Below are 19,574 nucleotides of genomic sequence, written 5' to 3' on the forward strand. Positions count from 1 at the left end.
TCTAGACCACTTTGTTGTCTAGTTTTGCCCCTGACGATGCTCCTCTCATGATGCAAGGTACTTTTTTGTTCGTGAGGCCCAAAGTGGGCGCCTCTGTGGCTTTTTGGACCCCATATTCAAGCAGCCAAGTGAACCAGCGCTAAGCGAGTGGGATAGGGCTTACAGTGGAGGCATGGGCTCGAGTACAAAAAAGGTCTTGGCGGATTCAAGAAGTCTGGGCAATCACAACAAATGGGACTTGCCGCCTATTTCTCCGAGCATTAGACAGGCGAATTTCCATAAATGGATTGGGAAGTACTTTGGTAACTTTGTCCGCCATTTACGCAGAGCCCAATCATGGAATTCGTGTACTTTTGTATCTTTCCGCCCTTAGACTCAGCCGCATGTGCCACGGTACTCGCCACATTTGAGATGCTATTCTTGCTGGTGCATATCGAATCATGCGCTTGTGTGATTTATGTCTTGTATCTCAGGTTCATACTTTTCTCGCAGTTCTCGCCGGGCCATATTTTACTATTCTTCACCCCATCATTACGCCAAGGGGTTCTACTGTTTGTCGTGAAAACAAGCTCTTCTTCGCATAATAAACAGCCTCCGCTACACAAAACATAATTGCAGGGGCGTGTATAAATAGCAATCAAACTTTACAAATTGAAACAAACAAATCCGGCTGCTACCCCTGTCATTCTTCACAGCAAGACCAGCAAAATAGACATAGGTCAACAAGCAGCCCAAGGAGCAGCTCTGATGTCGGGATGCTCAATTGGAGCCCGTATACTCCATTCAGCACGTGCAACCAATCTAATCCCATGCATTGTTCCAACAAGATGTAATCACTTGAAATGATACTTCAAAAAGCTACCCAACGAATGGCCGTTTATATGCCCAGTTCAGGACATCTAGATATGCGGGGTTCCTTTCTCGTGGCCAGAAGTATACATACTCATGGAGACAATGTCGTGATAAAAACCACGGTTGGGGTAGGTCTTGGTGAGCGCGGTCAACGGACCTTGGCACCGCTCGCAAACGCGGGGAACGTCTGACCCCGCAAACACCCATCCATGACAAGCTTCAACTGTCAGGTAAAGATATACCGGCTTGGCCAGCTCTGGGCACTCGGTGTAACTGTCTTATAGACCTCCAAGACAATGGCCAAGACACCACCTCTCTGGTAGTCACGGCTTCAGGTCATGCCTACTTTTGTGTAACAACAAACAGAGAAAGATGGAGTCGGTTTCCAGACTTTCGCCATCAATCACTTTGTAGATATGCTTGCCTTCCTGGGAGTCTGCGCATACAGCGCACCAAAACCTTTCAACTTTGTGGAAACCCGCTTTTAAGTTTTCCGTGAGTTTTGATGGTGACAACAGTGACATGTGCCAAGGTAACAGGAACCTGGAGTGTAACGTAGTAACGAGAGCATGCTGTAGATCCCCAAGAAATAACATGAGTACGTCTGCTGATTTCAGGTTGCTTTGAACTCCAAAAATCAATACTGCGATGCTGCATTCGGGATGCAACAACCCCTGTATGATGCGCAGTTATGGCAGTTTGCAGGCAGGAAAGCAGGAAAATCATGAAATCATGCAGAAGGAGGAGATGAAAGCCCGCATACTGTGCAGACTTGTGGGAAATAAAAACACAAAGGAAGCCACGACGCCTCGATGCTGTAAAAGTTTGAGAGGCCCGCAAGTAGACTAGCTGGACAGCTAAATTTACATCACGGACCGGCTATTCGCAGTCAATTGAGCCTCCACAATGGCGTTCCCCGTAGCCCTGCCCGACTGGAGCAACCTGGCAGTGCTGCATACCAATGCCCTGCCAGCTCGAGCTCACTTTTACTCGTACGCATCCGAGACTGCAGCCCTCACCCACGATCGGCACCAGTCCGAGTATCACAGCCTGAATGGCACGTGGAAATTCCACTACGCCGCAAGCCCATTTGGTAAGTTGTGTGAAGTTTTGGTAGTTGGAAGAAGCAGGCATCAGCGCATCACCTCCAGCGACAAAGTACCGCAGCCGACTGACATTGGACACCATCGCCAGAGGCACCACCCTTTGAGCCGGAAAACACGGCATCGTGGGCCGACATCGAGGTGCCGGGCATGTGGCAGCTCCAGGGGTACGGGCATCCGCACTACACCAACATCAAATTCCCGTTCCCCGTCACGCCTCCCAACGTCTCGTACATCAACCCGACCGGGTCCTACTTTCGCGAGTTTGAGGTGCCGGACGGGTGGGACGGCCAGCAGATCCGCCTGCGCTTCGAGGGCGTCGACAGCGCGTTCCACGTGCAGGTGAATGGCCGACCGGTCGGGTACAGCAGCCTGGGCAGCCGCAACCCGAGCGAGTTCGACATCACGCCCTACCTCGGCGGCGGCAAGACGAACAACGTGTCTGCCAGGGTTTATCAGTGGTCGCACGGCACGTATATCGAGGACCAGGACCAGTGGTGGCTGTCGGGCATCTTCCGGGACGTGTACCTGATGCCGTTTGCAAAGTCGTCGATTGTGGATTTTCAGGTGCATCCAGAGCTCGACGCAGCCCTCACGACCGGCACTCTCCGCACCGCGGTCGAGATACAGGGCGACGAAGGACTTCTAAACATCAAGCTTCTGGGTCCGGGCGGCAACAATACAATCGGCGAATGGGACGGCCCCTCGTCGCAAATCAGCGACGCCATCTTCACCGTAACCGGCGACGACCTGCACATCTGGTCCGCCGAGACGCCGAGCCTCTACACGGCCCTGATGACCTTCAACGGGCGCACCATAAGCCAGCGCCTCGGCTTCCGGCGCATGGAGCGCAGCGCCGACGGCTCGACCTTTCTGGTGAACGGCAAGGCGATCAAGATTTACGGCGTGAACCGGCACGAACACCACCACCTGTCGGGCCGGACGGTGCCGTACGCGGCGCTCCGCCACGACCTGCTCGCCATGAAGCGGCACAACATCAACGCGATCCGGACGTCGCACCAGCCCCCGCACCCAGACTTTTTCGACCTGGCCGACGAGCTGGGGTTTTATGTCATTGCCGAGGCGGACCTCGAGTGCCACGGCTTTGGCGACAAGGGCAGCAGCGTGCCGCCCGAGTCGTACACCACCGACAACCCCGAGTGGCGAGATGCCTACGTGAACCGGGCCGAGCAGCTGGTGCGCCGCGTGAGGAACCACGTGTCGGTTATTTTTTGGAGCCTGGGGAACGAGTGCTTCATGGGTCAAAACATGTTCGCCATGGCCGAGTGGATCAGGGCCGCGGACCCGACGAGGCTCATTCACTACGAGCAGGACTATGGGGGTGTGCTGGCTGACGTCCACAGCAGGATGTACTCGAGTCCGCAGTGGATTCGCGAGTGGGTGGTCAACAAGACGGACAAGCCACTGATTTTGTGCGAGTACGCGCAGTAAGTTTTTTTGGTTCATTCTGCCGCGGCTATCCTCGACAGAGACTGACATTCCCACTTACAAACCTACCTTGAATCCTTGATATTTGTGAAATTGACTAACCGGTTCTCTCAGCGCAATGGGCAACGGCCCCGGCTCTCTGGTCGACTACATTGCCGCCTTCCGATCCAACGTCCGCGCCCAAGGCGGTCTGATCTGGGAGTGGTCCAACCACGGACTGCTCAAGAAGGAGGGCGACCTCGAGTACTATGCCTACGGCGGAGACTTTGGCGACTTTCCCAACGACGCAGACTTTATCATGGACGGCCTGATGCTGTCGGACCACTCCCCCATGCCGTCTATCTTCGAGTACAAGAAGGTGATCCAACCGATCGTTGCAGCTTGGGCCGGCGAGGGCTCCGCCTCGGGCCAGGTCGTCATAACCAACCACTATGGGTTCGTTGACTCCAGCCATCTTGAGGCGAGCTGGCATGTTGTTCAAGACGGAAAAAAGACGGAGCCTGCGGTACTTGATGTGCCCGCCGTGGCAGCTGGGGATAGCGTGACAGTTGCCACGCCGCTTGATGACAGCCAGCTCGAAGCCGGCGAAGCCTTCCTCGTCCTCGAGTTCCGCTTAGCCAATGCCACGAACTGGGCAGACCAGGGCCACCTAGTCGCCTGGGATCAACTACATATCCCCGCCCGGGCAGCGGCAGCCCACAAGACCCGAGGCAGCAGCTACAACCACAGCGCCTACAGACCCAGAGCGCAGGACATTATGAACCTGGGCCAGACCGACCCGACCTCCAACGGCACCCACCTCCAAGTGACGGCTGGAACATCGACCTTTGGTTTCGACCTTTTACGCGGCAACGTGACATGGACCGTCGACGGCGGTCCGTCGATCCTGCAGCGCGGGCCGGAGCTCAGCTTCATGCGCGCGTCGACGCAAAACGACGAGGCCGGCGGGGGCGACGCCCGCCAGTCCTGGGACCCGGCGCGCGTGCACGAGCTGCACCCGCAGGTGCGCGACGTGCGCTGGCGGCAGGGCGACGACGGCGTCACGACGGTGCACTACCGGATCCGCGTCGCGCCCAAGGTGTTTGTGTGGGGCGTCGACGCCGACGTCGTCTACACGGTCGACCCGCAGCCGGACTCGGGGGTGCCGGCGCTGACGGTGCGGGCGGCGGGCTCGTTCCACAACGACACGGCCGTCGAGCTGCAGACGCTCCCGCGCATCGGGCTGCTGGCGTGGCTCCCCGCGGCCCTGGACGAGGTGGCGTGGTTCGGGCGCGGGCCGCACGAGACGTACCGCGACAGCAAGCAGGCCGGCCGGTTCGGCAACTGGAACGCCACCGTCGACGAGCTGCGCACCACGTACGACTACCCGCAGGAGAACGGCAACCGCGAGGACGCGCGGTGGGTGTCGGTGCGCAGCAGAGAGGGGCGAGCGGCGCTGCGGGCGAGCATGGTCGACAGCGACGGCGGCGGAAACAGCCACAACGACGCGCACGGCGAGACATTTGCCTTTGCCGCCGCGAGGTACATGCCCGAAGACCTGAACCGCGCCAAGCACCCGCACGAACTGAGGAAGCTGGACGTGACGGTGCTGAACCTGGACTACCGCGGGAACGGGTTGGGGTCGGCGACGGTCGGCCCGAGGCCGTTGGAGCAGTACAGATGCAAGCCGGAGCCGTTTGACTTTACTTTCAGGTTGGAGGTGTTGAAAGGGTGATGCGTCAATGTAGTATCGTTCGATTGCTTGGTTTGATTGAAGTCGTATTTTCGGATGCACGAGCCTTCAGGCCGTTCAGGGGACCCTGCATCCGGGTTAGGGACGATGATCGCTGGAGCTAGCCCTACAGTTTTAAGTGGTTCCTGTTTCGAGGTGGGGCAAACAATGTTGAATTTTGGACGACAGCGGGTCGTCATTCTTTTGAAGTCAAAGCGGCCACCAACAATCTCTACTTGATCACCATTACCTGTATCGCTAGCGCATTCGATACTGCTCATTTAAATAGACAGCAAGAAATGCAAAAGTCCTTCCGAGCCGCACTCAGACGGGCACAGGCAATCCAAAACCAAAGCAACAAAATCATGGCGCACCGCGGCGCACCCCGCGTCCCCAACACCAGCCAAGTCGTCCCCGGCGCGGCCGTCAACATCGTTCTCAAGGAGGACCAGCCGACGGGCCGCACCGTCTCGGGCGCCGTGCGCGACGTCCTGACCAGGGCCAACCACCCGCGCGGCATCAAGGTGCGCCTGTCGGACGGGCGGGTCGGGCGGGTGCAGAGCCTGGCGTCCGCATCAGCCGTCGCGTCCTCGTCCGCGGCAGACATGGCCGTCGCGACAGAGGGCCCGCCCCGGCACCGCGGCATGGCGAGGGACCTGCGGCTGGACGAGCAAGAGTACGGCGCGCCGCCGCCGGAGAGGGGCCTGGATGCGTTTGTCATCAAGCCGGCCAAGGTGCGGGGAGGCAAGAAGAAGGGCAAGGGCGGCGGTGGTGCCAAGGATGGGGAGGACGAGGCGGCGCGGTCGTCGACGTGTCCGGTCTGTGGGGAGTTTGAGGGCGACGAGGCTGCTGTTGCGCATCATGTTGCGACGCATTTTGACTAGGGGTTTGTGGTGCTGGGGTCTGTCAGTCATGGAGGGGTTGCTGTGAGCGCGGGTAGCATCCATGCTTGTGGTGCAAAAAGAGCGTGGAACCATTTTGAACTGGATAATAAGCGCCACTGATTTGTTTATTGGGGCCAGAATGATGAAAACTGCCCGATAGATCACGCACTTGTGCATCGGTGAGCTTAACACGTCGAACATATCATTCACATTTTTTGTTACAACATCTAACATGACACTGAGACTACAGAATACAGTACAAATGACACAACAAGAGACTGCCACCCAAAATCCGCAACTCGTACACATGGAAAAGCACGCTGCATCATTTACAAAAATCACAGTCAAGCCAAGGCTTCAACCCAGACCAACAATCATACCATCCTTCAAAGCCTTGATAACCTGCCTGGGGAGGGGATCCTTCTGCCCATCGGCGCTCTTCTTGCGGTCGGCCGGCTTCCACGACGTGATGTCCAACGAGTCGCCGCCGATGATGCCCTGCTGCTTCGAGGCCTTGGCCCAGGCGCCCTTGTACTGGTCCTCGTACTCCTCGAGCCTCTGCTCGAAGCCCCAGTACTGTTTCGCCGCCGGCGCGGGGAGCATGTCCGGGCTCGCGCCGGCCGTCTCCTCGGCGGCCTTGGTGCGGTACGGCTCGGGCATCTGCAGCGTGATGTTGTGCCGCTGCGCGTAGGAGACGATGTAGCCTTCGATCCGGTACGCGTCGAACGACTCGGGCTTGCTGTTGCGCGCCGGCTTCTCCATCATGTGGACGTTGCGCAGCTGCTGCGCCGAGATGATGAAGCAGGCCATGACCTGGCCCAGGTCCTTGACTTCGGTCGTGGACGGGTCCAGCTGCCCGGCGCCTTCGAGGGTGGCGAGCATGTCGAGGAACAGGCTCCAGATGAGGAGGAACAGGTCATCTATACCATCGCCGTCTTCGATCCTGGAGAGTGGGTTGTCAGCGGGTTTGGGTTCAGTCTGCCTGGTATTGGACTGGTTTATCACGTGAGAATGAGAAACGAGGAAGAAAAAAAAAACATGTCTTACATAAACATGGGGCTCTTGTAGGCCTGCATAGCCAACCTGCCCATGACGGTGCAAATGAGCCACTGCTCGCGCCAGTTCTCCCGGAGCCTGCCGACCTGGTAGTCCAGGATCAGGTTCTGAAAGACCTGCACCCAGCCGTAGCCGTGGTGGTCGTTGGAGGTGTACATGCCCACGACGTCGGGGTCGCGGACGTCGAGGTGCATCCACGTCGAGTTGAACTTGTGCACGGCCGCCCGCATGATGGCCCAGGGGTGCTCCGGGTGCTCGGCCGCGGCCTTGCCGCAGATGCCATCCTCGCCGTGGCTGCACGCGACGTTGTCGTGCGGGGGCAGGGCCTGCAGCACGCCGTCGCTGGCGGCCGCCGGCGCCGCGTCCTGGGTCTCTTGGTTGCCGCCCTCTTCATCGTCGTCTTCGAGGGATTCAAAGGGCGACTGGCACTGGCAGACGTACTCAAACGGCTTTTTGCTGTCCGCCAGGCTGTCCTGTATTCCTTTTTCGAGGTTCTTGGAGCACGACACCTCCGACCAGCGGTCCAGCAGCTGGTCGATGGCGCGCTTGCTTGCGGCGCTGAGCTGGGGTGTGGCGGTGGCGTCCTGGGGTGCAGACGAGGCTTCGTTTGAAGCAGCGCCCGAGGACGATGCACGAGCGCGCTTCGGGCTCGACGTTGACCCGGTGGACTTGCGTTTCGGTGGCATTGTGGCTTTTTTGGGAAATGAGCGCAGACTTGGATAAGCAATTGACTGTAATTGGGTGTTGGGGTGCTACAGAAACGGTGTTTTATTTTTGTATTTTACCAGAGGAAAGAAGAAAAAAGGCTAGTCTCAGAATTCTCTAGCACTTACAACGATCCAGAGGATGCGCGGGTTTGCATCTCAAGTATTCTTTCCAGTTCCCTGCCAACCCCTTGATCCTTTGATCTTCGGGATTCCATGTTCATGACGTTTTTTGTTGATTCCCCACGCGCAGTGGCGCCACGGGACGCGTCTGGAGCTCTCTGGGGCCTTCAGAAGAAAGTCAAGAGAGTAAACAGAACTAAAGTGGCCCCACAGAAGCACAGCACCCTTGACTGTGTGACATCTCGGGGTGACCCTGTCGTCAGAGGCGTTTGTTACAGTACGTTTTCTTTTTCCCACCACAGTCAAGATAATGCATCGAGATTGAGCTTGCGGCTTTTTTTCTCATGCAGGTACGTTTTTGATAAAGTGTGTTTCAACGTTGAGCGGGAATTAAATCGGTAAAGACGATGCATAACCCATTCTAGGCCACATCCCCAACAATCGAACCGCGATCTACGGAGTAAGTGCTGACCATTGGCTTTGTGCTTCTCCGCTCTATCACTCCCTTTTCGACACCCTGGGCTATCTGCGACGGGAATTGCTGACTTCGCACCCTGACAACAAAGCTACCCAAGTTTACTATAGTAATGTCGTACAATCGAACAAGTCTACTGAAACACCGACGGGTATTTTGTGATAAAAAAGTTTGCTGATGTCTCGACCCCAACAGGTGGTAATCAGTTGCTGCAAGATGCAATCAGTGGCAGCCAAGCAGCCCAGGGACCCATGGCGGTGGCTTGTGCTTAATTTGGGGTAGTGCGGAGAATACGATGGTAAAGGCTTGCAGATCTGTGACGACATTTTTGTTTTTTGCGACGGAGAAACAGTTTCTCTTGACACTTGAATCCATATTTGCAATTCGACCCAACAACGCAGTATATACAAACAATAAGCTATCACATATGAACAAATGCTGTGATGGTGTGTAATCCTCCGACAAGAATTATATACCGGCCTTGAAATGCTGCCCCGGTAAATGACACAAATAGACACTACTTTCCAGCCAGTTGGAACCAGGCCCCATTGGGCCCTGGCTCTGCCCCGGTGGACTCCCCTCTCGGCCGACCACAGGCCCCGATCGCTTAAGCGCCGTTGTAGGCAAGGGCGTTGACGGTGCCGCTGGGCAGGCCGGTGATGACACCGCGGTTGGCGTTGGTGGCGATGTAGGAGCAGAGAGCGGCGGGGGTCTGGGGTCCACGGAGGGCCAAGAGGTAGGCGCCGAGACCGGCAATGTGGGGGCTGGCCATGGAGGTACCGTCGATGGTGCGCTGCAGGGGGGGAGAGAGGGGATGTTAGATTTGATGGTTTTACTCTTTTTGCTTTTTTTTTTGCTTCTTCTTTTTCTTTTTGCAATCAAACAGATACCACATGCAAAACTTACCGAGGCAGTGGTGCCGCCAATCCAGGCAGACAGGATACCGGAGCCGGGGGCAAAGACGTCGACGAGGGCGCCGTAGTTGGAGTAGGAGGCCTTGGCGTCGGTGCTGGTGGTGGCGCCGACGGTGCAGGCGGAGGGCTCGCTGGCGGGCGAGAAGCTGGCGGCGTTGGCGTTGGAGTTGCCGGCGGCGACGGCCAGGAAGTGGCCGGCCGAGGTGATGGCGCGGGCGGCGTTGTTGACGGCGGTGCTGGTGCTGCCGCCGAGCGACATGTTGACGACGACGCCGTTGGGGCACGAGCGGGTGCGGGCGTCGGTCACGACAAAGTTCATGCCGCTGATGACGCCAGAGTTGGTGCCCGAGCCCGAGGCGTTGAGCACCTTGACGCCCAGGAGCGTCGTGCGCTTGGCCACGCCGTACTTGGTGCCGCCGATGGTGCCGGCGACGTGCGTGCCGTGGCCGTTGCCGTCCGTGTTGGAGCTGTCGACAAAGTTGGCCACCTGGGAGGCGCGGCCGCCAAAGTCCTGCAGGAATAAAAAATTATGTGTCAGTAAATATGGTCTCTGCAGTCACTTTAACGCTTGTCGAGTTGTACGAGGAAATCCAATCCCCAGCCATGGTGGACCTACACTGTGGGCAGCGTACAGGCCAGTGTCGATAATGTACGAGCAGGTACCAACACCGGCGCTGTCGTCGTAGCGGTAGGTGGTTCCACCCCTGGCGGTGGATGAGATGCGGGCAAGACCCCAGGGAGCGCCCGTCTGCGTGACGATGGCGTTGATGGAGACCTCGGCGTCCTCCTCGATGAACTCGACCTATAATTTGGGTTGTTGTTTTTGTCAGCCTTTTTGCTGCTCAAATAATCACACAGGATCCCGCGCAAACGGCAGATCAACACCAACCTCAGGGGCGTCTTGCAGAGCCTGGAGCTCCTCGCTGCTCAGCTTGGCGGCGAAACCGTTGAACTCCTCCTGCTTCCACTCGGCGGTCTTCTCGACGGTCGACATGATGGCGCTCTGGATGCGGAACTCGTCGGCCGACTCATTCTTGAGGACGACGATGTAGGCACCCGGGATGGGAGTTCCGCTGCGGGCCTTGAGGAGCGGAGCGGCCGAGGCCAGGGTGAAGAGCGACAGGACGGCGAAGGAACGCATGATGGGCGAACTTGTCTTGAAGAGTGCAGAAAAAAAAAAGATTGATTTGTTGTGCAGAATTTTTTTGCAGACAAAGTAAATTGATGCAAAAGCAATGCTGAGGAATTGATTATCTGCAAGACTGAGGAGGAGTGGCTTGGAGGGCTGAGCTGGACTGGACTGGACTAGGAGTCTTGTGCCTGCTTGAACGAATATTAAAACCCGATCAAGACGGACGGGACGTCGTGGCCCTATTTATCATGATCCCAAGAGCCATCCTGAGATGCCCCAAGTTCAAAAAAAAAACATTTGATGCCGGCCACCCAGGCACGAGCACCTTTTGCTTCCTGGCATCTTTGATCACCTTCCCGAGAGGGATGCAGATCCGCTTCAGTTGCCCACGATATGCAAGCTGCTGGTTGCGTCCTTCCCGACAGGACATAGACCCATCGCATATGGGGAAGGAAGATGGAGGAGTGCCCAGGGGGGTGGTTCCTCAATGACAAGCGTCAGAAACGGCTGGGATATCGTGATGCCGTGGCGGATAGGTCCCACCCGAGGCGACTATTGGCTAGAGGTGCCGGACAAGGGGGGGGGGGGGGGGGGCTCAGATGCCCGAGGAACCCCTGGCTAGGCATGTCTTTGCTATCCTGTATATTGTACAGTTTGTTATTTTTGTCAATATCAGTCAACAGTATTGCCCCGCTTGAGTGCTGTTGCTGCTGCTGCTACTGCTGTCAATCATGCCATCACAACACCATCTGTTGGTCGACCGTCTGCGGATCTCCAGGCGGCAAACTTCCAAGGCGGGCGAATGGCAGAAGCGGCTCGTCTCATGTCAGCTTTGGTCATGAATTCTTTTTACGGCGAACGCGCAGAAGCAAAATAAAAGTGCCCAGGACAGCTGACTGGATGGACAAAAGATGGTCGACCTCTCCCCCGAATCCGGGAAGGATGCCGTCGATCAGGGTTTCTGGCATTGATCCTCCTGCTGACGGCACGAGCCATTCAGTGCTCGGTAGCCGCCCCGCGTCGTGGGTGGGCAAAAAGCAGGCTCCGCAACCGCTTGCCTCACGAGAGCATCTTGGCAATAAAAGACGTCAAGGTGCCCGGGTGGTAGGTGTTTCTCCAGCTCGGTTGTGGTTTGTGTGGTCACACTACCATGTCCCACGGATCTGTGATGAAAGAAGAAGGTCCTTTGTCCATGTTTCCAAGGATTTACATCTGGTTACAGCGCAGGTGAGCGAAATGCCACGTCGGCGAAAAGAATAAAAGTAATAAAAAAAGGAAGCGAAACATAGAGAGAGGGTTTTTTGGGTAGAGGAAGGTCGGGAATAATGAGGTGGGGGCAGGACAGAAAACAACGGTCGTTAGCAGCGAGTCGATGCATGTCTTTGATCGATGGGCGGCTCTGGTTGGGTCCTACAGGGGTGGGCGTGGGATTGGAGGTAAATGAGTAGGTTGTACAAAATTACCTTGTGCCTGTGAAGGGTGTGGGAGCACAGAGGGATCCGGTGAGGGAAGTGGCTGTGGCGAACAGCAACTTCATGCAACTCCTCGGGTTGATAGTAGGCAAGTAGGAAGACCATGGCCAAGGGAGTCTGCATATCGACCAGGCAGCCATGAAATGTTCCACCAGCAAGATTAGATTCTTTTGTCATTGTCGACGAAAAAAAAACACCTCTACGGGCAGACTATAGCTTACGAAGAATTGCCTGAAAGTATGTTGCAAGCTACAGGTAAACTTCGGGCTGTTCGCCCCGTTCATCAAAAGAAAGCAGCTTCAGGATAGGCACGTGAGTGAGGGGAAAACATTGCTATCTACCAGTGCTACGTGGTAGGTACCTATCTATGCAAGATGTCTTGGCTTTTGTCTTGTACCGAAGCACTCTGTAACGTAGTTGGCAAGCTGCTCAACTGTTGTCACGCAATCAGTTTGCGTTTCTAGCAGTGGGTCATTAAGAGGCGCAGATATAGGTCGGGGCTTTTTCTTATCATGATGGGAATCTTGACTATGAAAGTCCTTGACGTGCAGAGTAATAACAAAGTCGCCGGTTAGGGCGGAACAAGTCACAAAACGCAACACAGCATGCAGCAGCCCCCTACGGTGGTTCAAGTCGACAAAATAAAGACAAAACAAAAAATAAATGCCTCTGGTCAACGCCTGCACATTTGCGTAATCCTACGTGAGCAGAGCAGTTAATGATTGGAGACTCGAATGGCAAGCAACGAGATGACTTTTTGCTTGGCATTGCAGTCAAAGTTGAGACGTCCTTCCCAATCCGGTATAGCACCACAATCACGCATGTCTCAAGTGTGCCCACCAACTCCTATGACGAGCCTCTGCTCTCGTGCTCAAAGAGGTGTCTTTTTTTCTTTTGGTCCTCTTTCCACTGCTAGTGGTGGGGTCAGCGTCCTGGGAATTGGGCAAGTTCACGACTGCAATCTACCGCAGTGTTTTGCATTGCCATTCGAACGATACTAGCAAGCGGTAAAATGAAAGCGGCCCCGCACGACGGCCCCGCAAATCCTACAAACTAGGGGCGCATCAGCATGTGCTGTCTTGGTCGGCTTGGTCGGGTCCCTCTGTGCCGTACTAGACTCGGACTAGCAGGCAACCCGGACCAGCAGGCATGGTTCATCTGTTATCTACCGGCCTTTGAGAGGAGAGTAGGGATCAACAACTCCCGTCCGCAGGGATTGTAAGCCTTGCGATTTATTTCCCAGAATGCCCACCCAATCAGCCCCAATCTGAGCTCGGATGATAAAGATGCAGACAGGCACGACGGCGGGGTTCTCTTGGCGGATCGATCAGGAAAAACGACCGGAAAGCCAGCTACGGACGCTGCCGTCGGCTGTTTTTTTTATTATTTGCTATAACCTTTTGTTTTAGGTCAAGTTTAAGAGACAAAATGGAAAAGAGAGTTTAGTTTGGAGATTGGGTGCCATCATCAATCCCTCCCATGGTCCATGGCTTTGAGGATAAATACAAGACGACTGTCGATCGTCAACTATTCGGGGTAAATGGAGCAAACACCGCCCCTTGATCCTTATCTCGCCGGAATGTGATGAATTCGCACCAATCTCGAGGCGAGAAAAGACAGGTCGGTCCCTGCGTTGCGCACAGCACAACAAAGGAACGAATACCACCTCGGAATATCTTGGTATTTTGCGACTTCTAGAAGGTTTCTCCGACGACCAAGGAAAAGAAAGATTTAATAGATAAGCTACCTCTTGTTTTGCCTACCAAGGCCTCTGCTACCTCCTCACTGCAAATGCAACATGCAATGCAACGGCTTTTTGCACCCATCACGAGGCTTGCCTCTTTCTTTGCGGCAAGTAGCTCGTCCCCCTTTTGATATGCAGGGAAGGTCTCTGGGCGGCGTTGATGGTTTTGATTCGCGGGGAGCATGTTGGCTTCTTCCCTACGGCACCGCCCAGAACGACAAGCACTTTCCCTCCCCCTTGTCCCATTGTCCCCTTGTTTTTTTTGCCGCCCAAGGACAAGAAAAGACATGCAGCAAATATTGAAGCACGTGAGAAGAGCCAAGCAAATACGTGCCATGCCTCCTTCATTGCGCCTTTGTCGCAGAGCACCCTCGTATGCATCCTTTGAACCTGGGGTTTGCCGCCTAGATGCTGGAGCAAAATCCCGTGGAACCGCTGGCCGCCGGGCCCCTTTGATATCGCAACAGCTGCAGCATCTCACCCACCAGGATAGGAAGGTTAGTTTGTCGACGCCACGCCAGCCAAGGGCCAAGAGCACTAGACTAGACGTATATCCTGTAGACGAGAAAAAGAGTGACAGAAAAACAGGGTCGAGGACGTCAAATGCCGTGTGTTCCTAGACCCGCCCTGGCCGCCATCGGTCCATCACAATCAGGCCCCCCTTCTCCACACCCGATATCTCGGTGCCAAGGAGCGTTTGAATCGGACCTCAGTCCATCGCATCTTTGGTCACTGCACACCCTCGCATCACAGATAAACCCATGCGGGGTGTGCCTTAAGGGGAAGGTTGAGTGATGCTGACTTGGATGGAAGGACTTGGCGGGGGAGAGGGAGTTGCAGTTCGCAGTGTGACCTTCCCCTGGCGGCCATGGAGGTCTGCCGGTATCTCGTCTTAGGTCTGGGGTAAAGGCGTCGCCCGCAGTGGGAGTAGAGTTAGACCCGGGCTGGTAGTCATCGTGATCCCTCTACGCTAGCGACCTTGGCTGCTTCCTCTCATCTCTCCCTGCATTCTCCCCCGAGTGCCAGGGCCGCCAGGCAGGTCTTTGAAATGCCGTATGAGAAGTGCTGCCCCGGGACCAGACGGCGCTCAGTACTTTCTCATCCTGATATACTTGTAGCCACAGACCACAAGTCTGGTTGTAAAACTTGTAATCATTCCTGCTTGTTCATCTTGAACACAATTCCCATTTCAAAACAACAACTTTGTGGCACAACAAATGACAATGACATTCCCTTCTCCCCGCAATCTCACCACGGCACCCCAACTTGGCCACAACCTCTACCAGCTCCTCGGCAAGACTCGAAGAGCCTAACCTTGACGAAAAATGCCCGTCATCACACCACACCGCGGAAGGGAGGGCTTCAGCTCGGGAGCAACCCGTCATGCAGTAGCAGCATGGACAAAAAAACACCCTTTTTCGTCCTCGATTGAATAAGCTTCCACGCTATTATCTGTAAGCTCCCCTCCCTCGTGATCCACCAAGTGAGAAAAAGTAGAGAAAAAAGGTCAAGGCAAGACTTGAAGTTGTCAGCTGCACAACGGCGACTCGCATGAGGATCGATAGTTCTAGACTTGGACCACTTGGTACCCAAAAAAGGACGGGCCGTGCCGCTTTTTAGGGTCGTTTCAGATTGACATATGCAAAAAAAAGACGCCAGGAACCTGGAAAAGACAAAAAATGCATCACAAGCCAAATAGCAGAGACACGCTGTTCCTGCGTCGGGTAGGGCTGGCTGCAGCGGGTAAATGGGGGACCCAAGCCACACGGCTGATCGTCGAGATGCCCAGCCTTTTTTTTAGAGTATATGGGCGAGATGGAGCGGAAGCAGGGTTTCCGGTGGAATGCTTGACTCTTCCGTCTGATTTGCTGACAAACTAGAACAACTGTGTTTTTACGAGTAGGTTTATAGTGGCACCCCTCGAATGAGGTTTGAATTCGTGAAATCAACATGTTGGCAAACTAGAGATACGGCTTGTCAGAAAATGGACCCCCAAACCCCACTGAGAGACTGACTAACGTTGGGCTCCACATCTCCGACCCCCCTAAAGTCCGGCCCCCTTGAAAAATGTAACGACGAAATACCCCTTTTATAAACCGATTTAAATGTAAACCTATCAACGCACAATAATACAATCATTGTCAGGCTCTCCCGGTTCGCTAACCTCTTCTCCATCGTTCAAAGCTTCTAAACAGTCCCTATTATTTTCCTGTGCTTCATAAACGTTTTTTTTGCTGACCAAAAGCTCGTTGGGATCCGGAATCACCCTTTTCCTTTTGACCGGCCGTACCGCCTCCAATTTTGCTTTTAACAAACTGATTTTTTGCTGAGCTTCAGCCAATAAGATATCCTTGGTTTCGAAGCTTTTTTGGACTTTTGCAAACAAAAGCCGTGAAGTGGCGTTACTTTTTTCGGACCGGGAAATTTCCTGTAGTTGAAGTCGAATATCTCGGGTCGTTTTAGGGGTTTTCCAAATAAGTAAAGACTGGTCGTTAATTTTTTGGGTTGGGCTTTCCGGTGTTTTATCCCTTTGGAAGCCGTTATTTTTACCTTTTTCGACGTTGGCGTTGCTATTTTCTAACAAAAAAGGGTTTAAAAGTGGTTTTGCCAAGTTCACCGGCCATAACCCCGTCGTACGCCAACCAGATTGAATGGTTTTTGCTATAAATGCTTTTGATCTGGCTTTTCGATAGCAAAGTAGAAAGTTTCGTTTCCCAACAACCGTTGAACAGCAAAACTGGTTTACAAATCCCAGGTGACGTCGATAAGCTTCCTTTAACGGCCCAAAAACCGATAAATCCAACGGTTGAAGAACGTGTGACGAATGAGGGGGTAAATATAGGAGTTGAATATTGTTTTGCAAGCAAAGAAGCATAAATTCGTCCGTTATATGTGATCCATGGCCATCCAGAACTAATAACCGCTTTTCAGGGGTTAAAGGTTGGGTATACGGAATAAACACCTTTTTTAACCATTCGATACCTGTTTCATTATTTGTCCACCCGTTTTCGGTTGCATGAAATTGCCAGGTATCGAAAGGACTTAAATCAGCTGGAAACCATTGTTGCTGTACGTTTTTCCCCTTAAATATAACGAGGGGAGGTATAACAGCCCCCGTAGCTGATACACATTCGATTATGCTCGTCCAACCCCGCGTTCCAGGCTCTTTTCGCTGTAATGGCCGGATTTTATTACGCCCTAACACCAGGCCATTAGATCCTTTGCCTTCCATTATACCTGTTTCGTCCATATTCCAACGGTTGGCCGGTTTTATAGTATCGACAACGGGATTTTTCAAATAGGACCACCAAGATTTAATTACCTCGGTTGTAGCCCCATTAACCCGGGCATTTTCTATTCGCCGGGGTCTTTGGGTTTTCAAAATTGGATATCGGGCTATAAAACGGCTAACCCAATGTTTCCCAAGGCTTTTTCTTTCTCCGGCGGCCTGAAGAATTCGTTCCGCAAAATAGCGTAGTTCTTGATGCGTTGGCGGAAGGCCTAACGCGGCCTGCGCAAGTACCCAATCTGCCAAATAGGTTTCCTGCTCCTGTGAAAGCCTTTGACAAAATCTTTTCGCTTGTTGAATTGACTGGGCCCCCTTTAAACGATCGTGAAGGGTACTCCGAGGAATACCCCATTTTTGCGAGGTTTTGTGAACTGATTTGCCATTTCTTATGTCAGAAATGGCAGCAAGAAGCTGATTTTCAGTGTACTGTTTCATTGGAAGGTTTGGAGCAAGAATCTTCAAAAATCAAGTTCTAAAGTGAAAAATTCGTCTAGATATTTATAAAATAAAACAAAGGGTTGACGTGGCTGAGTAGATATTTTTAGGGGCCGGACTTTAGGGGGGTCGGAGATGTGGAGCTCAACGTTAAATACAGAAAGCGGTTTCGCCAAAGTAACGATAAAGAACTGATTCTTTTGTAGGCCAGAAAGCGTGTCAGCCACATTCTCTGAGAAAGAGCCCTGCAGGTCTCTTGCTCCTTTAGGCTTCTCGGCTGTCAATCACTGGCCTCTACCACCAGCAGAGGAATGTATATAGTCTGTGGGGCTTTGCAAAGCCCGAGGCGCTTTTCAGGCTTTTACGTTGTGTACATATGTGTTGGTCAACAGATATTGGTCAGTATCTACCAAGAGAGTGACCTTTACGTTCATTGAAAACAGTGAAAGTTGCGCAAGCCCAACAACCAAAGTCTACAGCACTTGAAGCTGACTCTTTGGTCATGAGTCTCTCATCCAAGTAGCCAGGGAAGAGGCACTGCGGTAATGTCTCATTATCTCTGAGCGCTAGGCAGCTTCCGTGTAGACGCAGTAGCTTATCAGGGCCCTGTCCCAGAGGACGCCCTCCAAGGCTGACAAGATGTCCTTGCAGATTTGTTTATCTCTGCGGACGGATTATATAATACTTCTGCAGGTGTCCGACAGCGCAGGTGGTGAAATTGGCTTACAGTGATTGGTAGACACGTCAGAAACCACATCAATGAACTGATCATTGCACCTTGCTGATGTGTCAGGCCCCGACGCTTATCAGAGCTTTTGTTGTAAAAGACTTTTCTCTGGCCTAGAAACTAGTATCAATAACAAACTTTATCAAAACTCTCAATCTGACTTGACAAGCTTATATCCCGGGCCGTGCGTCGCAGAGGTGTTGGACTGGCAGGGTTTACATTAGCATGCCCAGCTTGACGAAAGACGTCCAATGGAACTATCCGATAACAAGTGAATGTGAGCTGGATGCCAGCCACGACAAACCCAAGTGACTGAGAATTTTGTTCTGCATAATTCACTGATCTACATTGAGAGACGTAGCAAAGTTCTCAGGGTTTTGCGTTATTTAGGGTTGGGGATCCATAACTTTGTCGACGTTACTAACTGAGGCTGAACCCGTTTTATTCCGGAATTGTTATGCCAATTAATTAAACGTTGACGATCTAGGTATAAATATGTTTAAATAGTGCTGCCCAAGTCATGGTCTCTGGTAAATTCTGGTCGAGGGCTAACTTCTGTTTCCATTACTTTTTCTCCTTCCCTGACCAACCCCGCTGCCGTCCGATACTTGTATGACGTTGGAGTTATCGTCCAATTGACCGGAAACATCCAACCAAACATGGCCATTTTTAGAAAAAGAAGAAAACGCATGACCAAAAACGTGACCGATTCGCTCAGTCCAAACAGAGACGCTATTTCGAGAGCACCCGTCTCGCGTCCATGTTCCCGACTCGGTCTGCGTGCATAATAATTACCACGCAGTACATGTACTGCTATGTACCTAGGCTTTTCCCCCAGCAGAGTTTCGGGATTTCCGGCAGACGGTACCCGAACCTTGATCCCGACGCGACTCGGGCCCCTGTCACCGAGCTGCGGGGGTCGCCAGGTTGTGTATTCTTTTTCGTCGTCAGCTCCCCCAATAAAAAAGTCAAAATGGGCCTTGCCGGGTGAAAGTAAGAGCTCCATACTGACCGCTTCCTGAATGCAAGAGCAGACCTTGTCGCTGCCAAGTTGTGGATGGCAATCACTGCACTCAATCGGTCCATAATATGTGATGCTTTGTTGATCTGCCGTTTTTTTGTTTTGTATATTGTATATTTCGATGCGCTGGAGTATTTAAGTCGTCGGGGGTTTTTTCAGTCGTCGGGGTTGGATTGGCGGGAAAAAAGCTTGTTGCTTTTTGAAACCTGGCCAGGGCAAACTTAACGAGTAACGCGCTCGCGTTCAGGATTTGCTGGTCGGGATTCAAGCTAGTCGGATCCTGCTGGGCAAAGCCTTACGTAGTACTTGGTCCGTAGCAGGCGGCCACGATCGTGCAACCTGTTCTACTATGTACATACTATAGTAGTAACAAGTCTTGCCCCTCCCAATTCCGGGTTATGAGTGCGGGGATTCCTGTTTCCTGCCAACATGATTTCCAGCGGTGCTGCACTACTACGAAGAACTAGACTAGACCAGCACCTC

The 19,574-nt window shown here is 53.5% G+C and overlaps 5 protein-coding genes across 5 annotated transcripts; 3 read left to right on the plus strand and 2 right to left on the minus strand.

Annotated features, from left to right (window-relative positions):
- Positions 1-1,758: 1,758 nt before the first annotated feature.
- Positions 1,759-5,118, plus strand: MGG_11289 (uncharacterized protein; the record flags this gene model as incomplete). Its single annotated transcript, XM_003713953.1, has 3 exons — positions 1,759-1,945; positions 2,047-3,403; positions 3,519-5,118. 3 exons carry the CDS (start codon positions 1,759-1,761, stop codon positions 5,116-5,118), a joined length of 3,144 nt encoding a protein of 1,047 aa, XP_003714001.1.
- A 198-nt stretch (positions 5,119-5,316) lies between these two features.
- MGG_11288 (uncharacterized protein) lies at positions 5,317-7,922 on the plus strand. Its single transcript, XM_003713954.1, has 2 exons — positions 5,317-6,178; positions 6,250-7,922. The coding sequence occupies exon 1, from the start codon at positions 5,415-5,417 to the stop codon at positions 5,997-5,999; it is 585 nt and encodes a 194-aa protein (XP_003714002.1). The 5' UTR covers positions 5,317-5,414; the 3' UTR covers positions 6,000-6,178; positions 6,250-7,922.
- MGG_08965 (uncharacterized protein) lies at positions 6,181-8,021 on the minus strand. Its single transcript, XM_003713955.1, has 2 exons — positions 7,047-8,021; positions 6,181-6,942 (listed from the first exon to the last, which is right to left on the minus strand). The coding sequence occupies exons 1-2, from the start codon at positions 7,739-7,741 to the stop codon at positions 6,357-6,359; spliced, it is 1,281 nt and encodes a 426-aa protein (XP_003714003.1). The 5' UTR covers positions 7,742-8,021; the 3' UTR covers positions 6,181-6,356.
- Positions 8,022-8,964: 943 nt separating this feature from the next.
- MGG_08966 (cuticle-degrading protease) lies at positions 8,965-10,412 on the minus strand (the record flags this gene model as incomplete). The annotated part of the gene is made up of 4 exons (XM_003713956.1): positions 8,965-9,150; positions 9,264-9,782; positions 9,888-10,073; positions 10,161-10,412. 4 exons carry the CDS (start codon positions 10,410-10,412, stop codon positions 8,965-8,967), a joined length of 1,143 nt encoding a protein of 380 aa, XP_003714004.1.
- Positions 10,413-11,345: 933 nt separating this feature from the next.
- MGG_15623 (uncharacterized protein) lies at positions 11,346-11,971 on the plus strand (the record flags this gene model as incomplete). The annotated part of the gene is made up of 2 exons (XM_003713957.1): positions 11,346-11,507; positions 11,882-11,971. 2 exons carry the CDS (start codon positions 11,346-11,348, stop codon positions 11,969-11,971), a joined length of 252 nt encoding a protein of 83 aa, XP_003714005.1.
- Between the last annotated feature and the right edge of the window lie 7,603 nt (positions 11,972-19,574).

This window comes from Pyricularia oryzae, chromosome 2, assembly GCF_000002495.2.
Source record: "Pyricularia oryzae 70-15 chromosome 2, whole genome shotgun sequence".
In the NCBI taxonomy this organism is placed as follows: domain Eukaryota; kingdom Fungi; phylum Ascomycota; class Sordariomycetes; order Magnaporthales; family Pyriculariaceae; genus Pyricularia; species Pyricularia oryzae.

Excerpts from the sequence above, each read along its gene's own strand:
- MGG_11288 (XM_003713954.1), top strand. The coding sequence starts at position 5,415 with ATGCAAAAGTCCTTCCGAGCCGCACTCAGACGGGCACAGGCAATCCAA.
- MGG_08965 (XM_003713955.1), bottom strand. The coding sequence starts at position 7,741 with ATGCCACCGAAACGCAAGTCCACCGGGTCAACGTCGAGCCCGAAGCGC. Across the intron at positions 6,943-7,046 it reads TACAAGAGCCCCATGTTTAT|GATCGAAGACGGCGATGGTA; the intron begins GTAAGACATGTT and ends CCCACTCTCCAG.